General features: G+C 36.1%; 1 protein-coding gene across 1 annotated transcript in view; it reads left to right on the top strand.

Annotated features, from left to right (window-relative positions):
• The window catches only part of C2H1orf141 (chromosome 2 C1orf141 homolog), a 182,634-nt gene that overhangs the window by 158,414 nt on the left and 9,440 nt on the right, over positions 1-14,780 (top strand). Inside the window, 4 exon segments of the mRNA XM_034653653.1 lie at positions 3,783-3,850; positions 9,010-9,154; positions 12,739-12,808; positions 14,062-14,251. Of these exon segments, the coding sequence (XP_034509544.1) occupies positions 3,783-3,850; positions 9,010-9,154; positions 12,739-12,808; positions 14,062-14,251 (473 nt within the window).

The raw sequence follows: 14,780 nt of genomic DNA, 5'->3' as shown, positions 1-14,780 counted from the left end.
TGAGCAGGCAGCCTGATGGGGAACTCAATCCCAAGATCCTGGGATCATGACGTGAGCTCAAGGCAGGCTTATAGCCTATTGAGCCATCTAGGCATCCCTATTTGAGGCTCTTCCAATTATCTTTTGATTATAGCTTTTTAGCACAATTACATGGTTGAGAATACACTCCACATGATTTCAGTCCTATGTAATTAGTTAATGTATGTTATCACTCAATATATGGTTAATTGTTGTAAATACTCTGTATGTGCTTGAAAATAATGTACGTCCTGCAGTACTTGAGTACAGTCTTCTGCATATGTCTTTTAGGTCAAATTTGTTCCCTGTATTTTTCGACTCTTTTATATCCTTATTGATTTTTCTGTTTGCTCTTCTGTCAGTTAGTGAGAAATTTCAGACTTGTATTCTTCCTTGTACCAATGTCAAATTTTGCTTTATAGATTTTTAATATAGTTTAGGTGATGTTATCAATTACATAAAATTTAAAATCATTATGTTTCTATTGAATTGAACCCTTTTTCATTATAAAGGGATTGTCTTAGCTATCCAGTATTACTGTAGTTGCCCCAGGTTTCTTTTGGCTACCATTGCATAGTATATCCTTTTCCATCATTTTATTACCTTCTTACAACATTGTAATCTAGATTTATCTCTTATAAATATCGTATTATTAAATTTAAAAATACTGTGGTAATCTTTGTCCCTGAAATGGAGCACTTAGTCCATTTATACTTAATGTAATTACTGATATCTTTGGATTTAATTTTGCCATCTTATTTTGTTCTTTATTTGCCCTGTTGATTCTACACTTCTTTTTCTGTCTTCTTATGTTTTCTCTATGATTGAATTATTTTAAGTTTCACTTTTCCCCTTTATTAATTTGGAAGTTATATACTCTGTTTTTATTCTTTAAATGATTACCCTATGCAACCTTTTAAAATCTATTATTACCCTTATTCTGGACAATAAAAAGATCTTAGAAACCTTCAATTATTTCACTGACATCTGACTTTTTATTTTATTGTTAAAATCCAGAGTCTTAAATAAATATTATCTAGATCAGACATGGGTAAGACTCAACCTCCCAATGCAAAATTCCTCTCTACCTGTAAACTTCTGGAACCAAGCAATATATGTATTTGCAAAATGCAAAGCTCAGACAAACACAGGATAGGCATTCTCATTCCTAAAGGGAGAAATAAAAAAGAAAGACCTTTCTTGCTAAGGTCTAAAACTTAGCAAGGTGAACTTCATAAGATTTTAAGGCTCAGGAATACTTCTCTTTGGCTCCATACTCTGCCTTCTGGACCCACTGGGGCAGAGGTCCTGCCTCCACAGCTGTGCCAGGTAGGGGTCATGCCTCCAAGGCTCTGGGATGCCCCATCCCAAAGGCTTTCAGTGAAGGTTGTCTGGCCTGTTGACACTGAGGCAATGGCAACCCCATTTGAAACTGAGGAGGTAGCTCTGATGATTTTTGAATTGCTTTCAGGGTCATTCTTCCTTTGTCTTGAAGAATAGCACATATATGCAGTGAATAGCTCTGTGGCCCTATTCTGTAACACCCAAGAAGTCCAACAGACTTCATTCGTTTTGGCCCATCTCTATCTCCTTCAGTTCAAACTGACAGTGTCACTGTTGGGATATCTGATTAGGTCTGTAATTCACACCCATACCAATCTCCTTATCAAATAGTCATCCTACCACATTCCTAGTATTCTCTTTTGAACATGAACACGCTGAAAATTTTCTTATTTTTAGTAATATGAACAGGCTGAAAAATTTCCAAATCCTTAAGTTCTGATTTCTTTTTTTTTTTTTGCTTAACAGTTCAGTCTTCTAATTCACTTCTCTCTTCTTGCATTTTACTACAAGCAGTCAAGAGGAACACACCACTCCTTCAATGCTAAATATCCCGTTTCATCACTCATAAGTTCTACCTTTCACAAAACACTAGAATACAAACATAATTCAGCCAAGTTCTTTGTCACTTTATAGTGAGGGTAGCCTTTTCTCCATTGTTTTACCATATGTTCCTAATTTCTGTGAGACCTCATCAGAATGGCTTTTACCATCCATATGTGTACCAACATTTCTGTACCCAAATGTGTATTCTCTAAGAAGATGGAAGAATCTTAGGAAATTTTCACCACAGCCCCCTTTAAAATCCCTTCATGGAAATAGTGGCCTTTTCTACTTTGTACCTCGAAACCCTTCCAGCTTCTACTTATTACCCAGTTGCAAAGCCACTTCTCTATTCTTTAGTTACAGCAGCACCCCATTCTCTGTGTCAATTTCTCCCTTAGTCAATTCAGGCTGCTATAACTAATTACTATAGATTGGGTGGTTTAAACAACAAATATCTCACAATTCTGGAGGCTAGAAGTCTGAGACCAGGGTGCCAGTATGGTCAGGTTCTGGTTAGAACCCTCTACCTGGTTTGCAGACAGCTGTTTTCTTGCCTGTGTCCTTACATGGTGTAGAGGGAGATTATCTCTTTCATGTCTTTTCCTGTAAGAGCATTAATCCCATCACAGGGGCTTCACTCTCATTACCTCATCTAAACTTATTACCTCCCAAAGGCCTTACCTCCAAATATCATCACACTGAGGATTAGAGCTTCAACATATAAATTTCAGGAGGAAAACAAACATTCAGCCCACAGCAACTACCCTATCTAAATTATACCACCCTCTGTTGTTCTCCCTCACCAAAATCTATTCATTTCTGTCATAGCATGTATCTTAATTTATAATTATTCACTCCTTTGTTTCACTTGTTTATTTTCTCTATTATCCACTAAAATGTATGCATCATTGGGCAGGAATCACAATTACAGAGTCCAACACCAGTGCTTGGCATATAATAGGTGATCAATAAATAATTGTTGATTGAATGAATGCCAGATACTATTAAGTTTGTTACATCTATCATCTCATTTAATCCTCACGGCATTCCTCTAAGGTAAGTACCATTATTTCCCCTTAACAGATGAGAAAACTAAGGCTCACAGAAGTTAAAGAACTTAACCTAAGACTACAGGACTTACAAACAAAGAAGCAGGTTTTGGTCCCAGGCTACCCAAATCCAAAGTTTGTATGCTTGACCTGACACCATACCTACCTTAAGAAAATCCATTAGAGACTAATCCAGATTAATAAAGAATTAGAGCTGGGGGGAGATTCAGGTTGAGGGGAATATTTCTCTCTTCAAAGGAATGATGAATGAAAAGATCCCTTTAACTGTTGTGATTCCATTTTATTTAGAAATCCATTTTCCCCCTGAAGGTACATACCACTTTGTTGTGTGTTCTGAGGTCATAGTTTTTGTGAAGTAGCCAGAAGTAAATAATCAAAAGTTGTATTCTGTTAATAGAAACTCACTTTTAGGGGCGCCTGGGTGGCACAGCGGTTGAGCATCTGCCTTCGGCTCAGGGCGTGATCCCGGCGTTGTGGGATCGAGCCCCACATCAGGCTCTTCTGCTATGAGCCTGCTTCTTCCTCTCCCACTCCCCCTGCTTGTGTTCCCTCTCTCGCTGGCTATCTCTATCTCTGTCAAATAAATAAATAAAATCTTTAAAAAAAAAAAAAAGAAACTCACTTTTAAAGCAAATTAGAATATATTTAGCTCTGAAAATGTAAATGTAATGCATATGTAAGCACCTAATTTATCAAATTACATTCCTAAAAAGTTTACTATAAGTAGAAAAATAGTTTATTAATAGTTATATTAGAAGTAATCTAATAGTATGGTAATATCATTTATGTTTGGGTTTGTTTCTTTAGAGCCAGTGAAAGAAAATCTGAAATCAAGATCTTTTCGATCTTTTCTTTATCTTAAGGATACAGTTAAGGTAGGTTTAATTTGTCCACTTAACAATTACTTGGTAGAAATTCAGATTAGCATTAGCAATTCTATAAGTCCCAAATTCAAATGTATTTCAGGGTTCAAAATGTAAAATTTTAAAGTGATTTCATCTTTGATATTACAAAACTTTATGTACAGAGATAATACAGAAAATAACATATTTGCTTGACAGTCCATATAGCAGAAATTATTTATTGAGTGTGATAAGGAAAACCGGTTATCATAAAGTCAGTTAAAACAGGACTTCATAAAAAACTCTGCATGCATAACTTAAATATTTAATTTTAATTTAAAATATGAAAATATGCACCCATTTGTAATATTTTCATGTGTAGCCAAGACCATTTTTTTTAGCATGCTATGGTTATAATTACAGTAACAATTACCATAAACAGGCTTGGGACCAACAATACTGACTCTTTTTTGTTGTTGTTGAAGTATAATTGAAGTATCGAAGTGTAATACACAATGTTACATTAGCTTTGGGTGTACAACATAGTGATTTGACAACAGTATTGACTCTTGATAACCATTTGAGCAGAGGTTCATGGGCATCCTGAAAAGTAGTTGACTAGCCTTGAGCATTGAGAACGCTTTGGATATTATTCATTAAGTTTTATCAGGAGACTAGAAAGAGAAGTTAACCAGAGAATCAGCTAGGGAAAGCCATTAAAAGAGTTTCTTAGGTATTAATTAATTTATTATTAGCCCTGATTATTGCTAACATGGAGAATGAAACATGAAGAAATACATACTTTGGACCATAACTAATGACATTATAATTTTTGTTGCATATTGCCACCTTTTATAATTTTTAAGAAGATTTACAGCATCCACTGTCCGGACTCTTTTATCCTCAACTACATGTTTTGTTTAGGTTCATGTTTACTAAAAATCTTTCAAGAAATATATATTGTAATATTACAAGTTTACCCATAATAATAAATTTATTATCATCTTTAAGAAAAACATGCAACATTTTAATTTTCAAAAAACAAATTGAGGGGCGCCTGGGTGGCACAGCGGTTAAGCGTCTGCCTTCGGCTCAGGGCGTGATCCCGGTGTTATGGGATCTAGCCCCACATCAGGCTCCTCTCCTATGAGCCTGCTTCTTCCTCTCCCACTCCCCCTGCTTGTGTTCCTTCTCTCGCTGGCTGTCTCTATCTCTGTCAAATAAATAAATAAATAAAAATCTTTAAAAAAAAAAAACAAATTGAAATATTCATATGAATTTTAAAAATTAAATAATACAGAAAAGTTAATAAGAACACAAAGCACTTCCATCCCATACTTATTGTTCTCATTTCTCCTTTTAAAAGGTAACTACATTTAACTTTTAGGGAGTTTTAATTTCTCTTATGATTAACTATAATTTTAAAGAATGAGTTTCTACTACTATTTTTTATTTATCCACTTTAAATATTATCTACTGAATAATCAGAAAACATATTTGAATTAGCTTATTTACACTGCTCTACACTTCACTTCTCCTGGTTTTTTCTTCTGAATCTTTGATAGTTACTTTTTTGCTTTCTCTATTGTTAACTTTTGTACCTATAAATTCAATACCTAAATGTTTTTTCTTCTGTATCAACTTTAATCACTAACTCCTGATTCCTGTTTACATAAGATGAAGATTTTAGGAGTCCTTTTCTCCCACTCTCCTCCACATCTTCTTCCCCAAATCAAGTATATCTTTACTTTTACATTATTGAGGTCAATGATTATATTCAACTTTGCAACTCTGATTAAGCCCTTGTATTTTGTCTATAGCTTAATTCTAAAACCCAAAACTATAAATAGTATCTATGTTACTATAACATTGTAAATAATCATTCATTGTAGAACAAAGTAATGTGCTAGGATTATAGTTCTTCTCAATGGGTAAAATGTAAAAATAATGGCTCCCTTTTCTTATTCTCCATCAGTTACTCAAAAAGTAATTGCCATAGGTTAGTCTGCCTCATATTGAGACCCTGACTGTCTTGTACACTTTTGTATTTTTTCCTGAATATTCTAGTTGCCTTCCTTTTTTTTCTTGTGGAGAAGGATAATAATAGCAAACATCTATATAGTACTTACAGTACTTCTATAGTATGCAAATGCATATATATGTGTATATATATGTGTGTGTGTATAATTTACATCCCCAACAACTCAATGAAGTACTAGTTTTATTTCTATTTTATAGATGGGAAAATAGAGGTACAAAGAAGACAAGTAATTTGGCTGAGATCAAATTATAAAAAACAGAGCTAGGAAGAACCCAACACTCTGATACATGCTCTTTACCTCTAAGATATGCAGCCTCTGAAAAAGAGGCATGTAACTTTCTCATTATATGTGGATGTGGTCAAGCTTCCTTATTTGTTTTCTCTATTGAGTAGAATCCATTCCAGTCTTCTTGGAGAAATTGTTCTTTGGAGCTCAGTGACTTTTTGTTCTAAATTTGACCATTACCTTTAAGCCTGCTCTGCAGTTGTCACTGGGTCATTCCATTCCTGGTGTAGTTGCCAGATTCTAGTAGTCCATGTCTTATTTCTTCTTGGATTTCATCTTTATTTTCCTAGAATATGTCTTCAAGAAACTTCCCTAGAAATGGCATGTATTTATTTTTCCCATATGAATGGTAGTTTAGCTGAGTAGAATTATATGTTTAAAATCATTTTTTTCACTAAACTTTGATGACATTGCTCCACTGTCCTATGCCATCCAATGGTGCTAATGAAAAGTTCTCAGTCTCCTGTAAGTGATCTTACCTTTTTCCTCTGGAAACTTCTAGGATCTTCTCTTTATTAATGTTGTTTTGAAATGTTTTGAGGATATGTCTGAGTGTGGCAATTTTACTTCAGTTCATCCTGTTCATTGTTCAATAGACTCCACCGTAAATTCAAATATCTTTCTTTAGGTCTTAAAAAATGTCTTTCTGTTATTTCTTTTTCAATTTCCTTTCCACTATTTTCTCTGTTCTCTAGTGGTCAGATACTAGATTTCTTCGACTAATCATCTATATTGCTATTCTCTATTTTTTTTTTTGTCTCTGAAAATTTCCCCTTTATTCTGGTCCTTTTACTTCATTTTTGTTTGGTAATGATATTTTAAATTTCTTTCTTGTTCTTAGTTGTTGTTTTTCTCTTTTCATAGTCTCCTGTTATATTTGTTCTCAAGATTTCTGAGGATATTAGAGTTCATTTTCTTCAGCTATTTTCTCTTTCTTAAATTATCTCTTTTCTGGTGTCAGTGTTCCTTTTGTTTATCATTATAGATATTTTTGAAGTTATTGATTTTTATTATATCTGATAAATCTTCACTTGTTCATATTTAAGAATGAAGATACGGGTTAATCTTTCAATGAAACTGCCATTAATTTTATAAATAAGTATCTCTCTAGAATTGAGAGCCAACTCTTCTGTGTATACATCAGAATTCTCAACCAGCTCTCTTTACTTTAGCATAAGAGGGCAAAGAGCAGGTAATTTGTCTGGTAGTCTGTCTTTCGGATCCTAACCTGAAGAGAGTTTCACTCTGGGAATGACACTCCCATTAGCAATAAGTTTATTAGCAGAAGAGCACTTATTTTATCCTGGGATTAATTAAATACAATTTCCTATAACTTTGTATATGGGCTAGGGTGAGTGAGAAAGGGGGGAAGTGGCAACTGGTTCAGAAATTCCATAGAATTTCAGTTAACCTGCCTCTTTACAGCTTTTGGTTTTGTTCTCACTCTAAATATCTGCCAACTCTAAGCCTGGGGTCTCATCAGAAAATTATTTTAATAGCTGCAAGATTTAAAATACAATTGAGAAATTCAATAACCATCATTGATAAAGCTACAGAAAATACTTGCTGAATATGATAAAGAATATCAGCATAGTTTTAAAAATTATACCTATATAAAACCAATAACCAATTTCATATTAATGATAATACATTAGTCTATGGCATGGCAAGAGTGACACTTATCACCATTATTATTTATAAATAATATTGTATTGTTACAATGCAGTATTGAGCAATGCAATAGGAAAAGATAATGAAAGTAGTAAAAGCTCTGGAGAATTCTGATGCGGTATGGCTGAGTAAGCCCCTATTATACCACCTTGTCTCAGACAATGACTATATACTCTAGACATGATACTCAGAACACACACACACACCCACACACATACACACACACAAATTACCTGAATACCCTAGAGAGTAAACAAAAGAAGGTGACAAAGAAAAAGCATAGAAACTTGTAATAACTGATTTGCATGGAGCAAAGTTGCTATTTTTATGGCTTTTAGCTTGAAGTGTGGATAACGTTGGCACTATATGGGGCATCTAAAACTCCAATAGAAAAGTAGTTTTCTATCCAGAAGAACCAGAGAGCAATGTTCAGGGCAACCCAAGCTTCTAGAAAGTGAGGGGTTACTAATAGAAGAGAGCCACAGATGGTAGCCCCTATGCAAGTCTCTCATTAACCCCTGAACCATGCATGTTTAGGAAGACTGCGAGCAGCCCAGCTAAGGATGCAACAACTGAACTGAAATTGGAGCTGCTGCTCCAGAGACAGAGTGTATTTTGAACCTGACCGGGTTAATTGTTAAAATAAAAACATCAATAATCTTGTAGGGATAGAGTAGATTCACCAAAGTCTCCCTCTACGTTAGAGCCAATCTGAGACACTAATCTAGAAAAGCAAGATCACTTTTTCCAGTTCTCCCCTTTTACTCAGAAATATTCTACTGTATCTTCTCTATGTATGAGTAAAGCTTCTGCTTAAACCAAGAGGCCTTTTTTTTTTTTTTTTTTTTTGGCGCAGTATTTGAACTTTAGACCTTCCTGCATTTGGAGAAATAAATTTTATATGTGAATATAATGGAGACAAAGGAAATAAAAGTTAGCAAAAAGTGTGAACATAGTCCAATTTTTTAATTTCTGTAGATTTGTTTCCTCCTCTATAAAGTGTTATTAACATCCACATCATAGGGTTTTTTTTTGAGGATTAAGTAAACATTATGTTTGGAAGTATTTAAAGAACAAGCCAGCTGTTATCGTAATTAAATATGCCAAGGGTGAATAATCAAATTTAAATTATTTATCAATATACCTGGAAAGGAATAATTTCTAAGATAGTTTTCCATCTTTCCTGATGTTCAGATGAAGAGTGCTAACCCTTTGCATGGTCTATACCTATAGAATACACAAGCACGTAGAAGAACACTGGGTCCTGCAGTCATTTCTCCCGCACCCAGCATGCACTGCAGGGCTTACAAGAAGGAAAAAGACTCTACTTCATTTGCAGGTATATATTTTGCATTTTTATATTGAAATAGCTGAAATTAACGGCATCTAACTTTAAGATATAAGCATTAAGAAATACTTTAACCAAAGAATATCAGTATCTGATCATATTACCACATTATTTCTCCACTTAATAACATCTGAATAATCTCTATTAAAAAAAATGGTAAAATCTAGATTCATTGGTATGGTATATAAGATGTTTCCAGCCCTCTATTCTGTCTCTTTATCCTTACTGATTCTAGTCACAATCTGTTCCAGCTACTGTGTGATTTGATCCATTCTGGTCTCTATGCTCAGAACATACTTCTCCACCTGATAGATTCTTGTTCATCTTTAATATTTGGGACACTTACAGCTGTAATTAAAAGAAAATCTGACTATATATGGCTCAAACAATGAAGATTTATTTATTTATTTATTTAAAAGATTTTATTCATTTACTTGACACAGAGAGAGAGAGGAAGAGAGGGAAAAAGCAGCGGGAGTGGGAGAGGGAGAAGCAGGCTCCCTGCTGGGCAGGGAGCCTGATGTGGGCCTCAATGTGGGGCTCTATCCCAGGACCCTGTGATCATGACCTGAGCCAAAGGCAGACACTTAAATGACTGAGCCACGCAGGCATCCCAAAGATACTTATAATCTGAAATAACAAGAAGTCTATCAGTAAGGCAGTTCCAGGCTTGGTTAATTCAGGGGCTTGATGAGATATATCCAGTCCCTCCATCTTTCCTCAAGTTTCTTAAAAAGTAGCCTGTCCTTCTAGCCCTACTCTATGGTATGGTGCCTACTATTCAAGATAACTTGTATGGGTAACAACATCCACCGAAGAAGAGAAAAGCTCTTTGGCCCTTTGTAAAATGAGGAAAATGCCCCCCAAAGCATTCCAGCAGACAACCCCTGGCGTCTCCTTGGCTGGAATAGCTTAATGCACCCATATCTAAACCAATATATCATTATCAGCTTAGATAAGTTTTTCCAACTTTTAACATAATACATATAAGATATATAATAATATATAGAGTAATGTATTAATAATTAATAATATGATATAGAAATATTTTATTATAATTATATATAACCATATATATGATATATAGGGAGAGCAGAAGATTCAGCTTCATGGTGTCCTAATTGTCTTTTTCTCTGTTAGCTGAACTTGATTGGAGTATTTTAGTGTTTTGTACAGTTACTACGAAGGACACATGTAATACACTGCATTCTATTCTATTTCATATTTTAAAATGTTGGTCAAAAGATGCTAAATTAATTTAGTGTCTAAATGGATGGGTTATAGCTCACATTTTGTAAAGCACAGGCTGAGATCATTTAAAGATTCACTTCCTTGAGTTAGGAAGGAGCCCAGCCTCCTGTGAAAGACATGGTTCTTTGGAGAAAGATGAATAAAATCAAAGCTCTATTAGCATAAAAGGGGGAAAGGAGACTGTTAAGTAGGCAACCCTCAGGCTGAACCAGATTTTAGAGTTGTGAATGGGGCTCCCCTGCCAGGGAAATACTGGGCATATGGCAGTCCAGTCATCATGCCCTGTAGTGGTTTAACTTAGTTCCTGGCTACCCAGTTGGCCCTGGGAAGGAGTGATTTTTCACAAGCCAGGGAACCTCAGTCCAGCCCCTTGTTTCAAGCAGTGGACCTGTCTCTTACTTGCCTTTCCCGTTTCTGTAAATGGCATCTACCCAATCACTGAGGTTAAAACTAGAAATAATTACTGATTTCTCTATTTCTCATATCCATCCACCAGTCAGTATAGTTGGATCAACCTCCAAAATATAATGTGAAGCCAGCCCTTACCCAGTCCTCCCTCTGCTACAATCCTTGTCTAACCCACCGACATGTCTCATCTAGAGCACAGCAACAGCCTTCTAATTGGTCACTCCATTGCCATCCACATGCTCCATACCCCCACAGACTATCCATCTCAGAACAGGCAGAATGATGTTCCTAAAGCATAAATCAAACTTCTTTCTTATTCTGCTTAAAACCCTCTAAATGATCCAGAGACCGTTATAACCAGAATAATGTCTTAAGTTATCTCTATGTCTTATGTGCCTTTATATGATTTGGCCACTGCTACCTGTCTGGTCTCATCTTTCTCCGCTCTCCTCCTCGTTCACTACACTCCAGCAATATTGGCCTTTCAGTTTCTTCACCATTCCCTGCTGATTTCACACTGAGACCTTAACACTCGCTGTTTCTCTGCCTAATAGTCTGTTTGCCCAAAGCTTCAACTGGTTACATCTTTCTCAGACTTCAACTCAAATACCCCTCCTGAGAGAGGTCTCTATAGCCACCATAGGTGAGTTACCGTGTTTATTTGTTTTCATAATACTTACAAGTGGTTGCAATTATTTTATGTATTTATTTGTTGGCTTATTTGCTTGTTTATTGACAGTTTCCTTTTGCTGGAATAGAGCTTCTGTGGTAAACTGTTATGCTGAAATATTGATCCTTCAGCTTTCAAGACTGCTGGGTTGGCCATATATCAGTCTGGCTACAGAGTGTACTCAATTGTTTATCCCAGTGTACTACATAAAGAATATTAATTAAAATGTTTGCCATGGAGTGGCGCCTGGGTGGCACAGTGGTTAAGCGTTTGCCTTCGGCTCAGGGCGTGATCCCGGCATTATGGGATCGAGCCCCACATCAGGCTCCTCTGCTGTGAGCCTGCTTCTTCCTCTCCCACTCCCCCCTGCTTGTGTTCCTCTCTCGCTGGCTGTCTCTATCTCTGTCAAACAAATAAATAAAATCTTAAAAAAAAAAAAAAAAGGTTGCCATGGGGCACCTGGGTGACTCAGTCGGTTAAGCATCTGACTTCAGGTCAGGTCATGATCTTGAGGTCCTGGGATTGAGCCCTGAGTCAAGTCAGGCTCCCTGCTCAGTGGGGAGTCTGCTCCTCTCTGTTTATCCCTCTCCCTCTGCCCCCCACCTCTGCACACTCTCTCTCTGAAATAAATAAATAAAATCTTTAAATAAAAATAAAAAAATAAAATGTTTGCCATAATGTGGAAAATGTTGGGAAGCACTGAACTAGAATACAAACTACTTGAGGACAAGAGAAAAGTTGAATTTACTGCTAATAGTATATGTATCTGGGAATAGTAAGAAAATAGGGAAATGATGGAGTGTCCACTGAGCATATTTGGAAGAGTTCAACCCTGGATATCTCCTTCATGCCAGATGGCAAGATCTGCTTGACCTCTGCTAACTATAATCTCCCTCTATCAACAGTGTTTAACCATCTAAGGCTTTCTACTGGCTAATAATGACTTCACATGTTGAAAAGATTTAAAAATTTGGGAATGCCTTTCTTCCACAAAAATCTCCAAGGCCAGTTTTATGTTTGATTTGTCTTAGCCAAACATTAGATCCTTGACCTCAGTCTTTTCCAGTTCTGTCTTGTTCACTTAAGTTCTTACTTAAAAGAAGTTCTTACTGAATAGCTACTACAGATCAAGCAATAAACCAGGTGCTTCCCATTGTTATTTTACATTGTAAAATATTTTATACAAGATATTTTCTAAATGCCATGATATGTGTGTGCCTTTTATGAAAATCTTTTCTAATTTCAGCTCAAACTGAAAAAAAACCTGGGGAATCATTTGATTTGGCTGGTCACTTAGAAGATTATGTCAATAAAAGGTAATTTATTTTAACATTTTCATATTTTATTGTGTTCAATGATGTTTCTAATAGGAAGAGTTCTGCCTTTTATTTTTTAGTAGACCAGAATGGATTTCTTCGGCACATTATTACCATTTAGGCCTGTACTACACTCCAGTGACTGGTCTAAGAGTGCTCTACTAGTCAGCAACACATTCATACCTTGAACTCATACTCTATCCGCTTCAAGTTCACAGGCAAATGGAAAGAAGGACATGGAAAAATGAATGGAGAGATTAGAACTGTGTTTTTCTAGTAGAGACAAATTTAAATACACTACAATATGGATGTAAGAAAAGTAGCTGTGTAGTTTTATAAAGTTCTGATCTTTCTCATTAGATCCTCAGGACTGAGTAAAATCATGCTAACCCAGTGTGTTTCACACTTTGGAGCAAAAATGTACGGCCTCTCTAAATTTATCTCAGTCGTTCTGTTTCTTTCTAAGACAGTATCTGAGTATATGAAAGAGATGCTCACTGGACTTTGTGACATTGAGGAAAAGGTACTTGAGTAAGTATCTTGGTCAATGCCCTTGTACTGCTGGTCTCATTTCTAGGTGTTCTGTGGCTGCTGACATCTGTGGTTCATGAATATATGGTCTATTCTCTCTGAACTTGGATTGGGTCCACTCTCAACTCTCATTAGTGTGGTAGAACCCTCTGAGCCTCTGTCATGACCTTCATCTGTCCTTAGACTATCCATACCTCACTCATACCAGGCCTGTGATATGGACTACCTCACCCCTGAAATGGCAACCACCTTGGTAAGCCTAAGCTCAGTGTCCATGTCCTATGTGAACCAAAGGAAATCTGGAATGAAAACTATATCTCTTTTCTCCTATAACCATACCATACCATTGCATTCTGTTAATAAAGGTGGGACCATCCTATGTTGTTGGGAAGCTGCCTCGTGAAACACTTTTTCCCCCAGAATCTCAATGAAGGTTATGGCAAATACCTCTCTACCTTTAGTGTTTTCCTCACCCTACATCATATATCTCTTCCACACTCAAAAGCCAAAGAGGCATATATATTATTGTATTGCTACCACCACTGCTTTGCTATTTCCCTCCCACAAGGCAGGAAGGAATGGTCTTGTCATGTTGAAAGTGTATGGCTGAGGATTTGGGGGAGATGCTGGCAGTGACTTTGAGGGATCGGGAAGACAGACAAGAACTGACAAACTGAAATCAACCATATCGTTACTTACGCTGAACTTGTGCTCATTTTCAGAAGAAAATCTCCCCCACAGATGGATGAATTTAGCACAGAAGAAAACAAAACCATCAAAAACGATCAATTTAGTGAATATTGTTCCATAAGAAAGAAAAGCTTGCTTCCCTTGTGCTTTGAGGATGAATTGAAAAAGCCAAATGCCAAGATAATCAACATTAGTCCACCAAAGACAGTAACTTCTCACGTGGTAATAATGTCTACTATTGTTCAGTAAATATGTGTATAATTACTACTTGAAGGAATCTTATATTCTAGTGACTGGAATCTTTGATAAATCTTTTTACTTTTCAGTTTTGCATTGCAAGGTGACAAGACTTAGATTCTTTTTTTTTTACATTCATATGTTTATTGAACTCATTTCAATTTTTTAATAATAATTTTTTATTATGTTATGTTAGTCACCATACAGTACATTCTTAGTTTTGGATGTAATGTTCCACGATTCATTATTTGAGTATAACATCCAGTGCTCCATGTAATATGTGCCCTCCTTAATACCCATCACTGGCCTATCCCAATACCCCACCCTCCTCCCCTCTGAAGCTCTCAGTTTGTTTCCCAGAGTCCATACTCTCTCAAGGTTCATTCCCTTTTCTGTTTACCCCCCCCTTCATTCTTCCCTTCCTTCTCCTACCGATCTTCCTATTTCTTATGTTCCATAAATGAGTGACCATATGATAATTGTCTTTCTCTGCTTGACTTATTTCACTTAGCAT

This window comes from Ailuropoda melanoleuca, chromosome 2, assembly GCF_002007445.2.
Source record: "Ailuropoda melanoleuca isolate Jingjing chromosome 2, ASM200744v2, whole genome shotgun sequence".
NCBI classification, from domain to species: domain Eukaryota; kingdom Metazoa; phylum Chordata; class Mammalia; order Carnivora; family Ursidae; genus Ailuropoda; species Ailuropoda melanoleuca.
The sequence above is the reverse complement of the archived record's forward strand: the minus strand, read 5'-3'. Positions and strand labels throughout refer to the sequence as shown.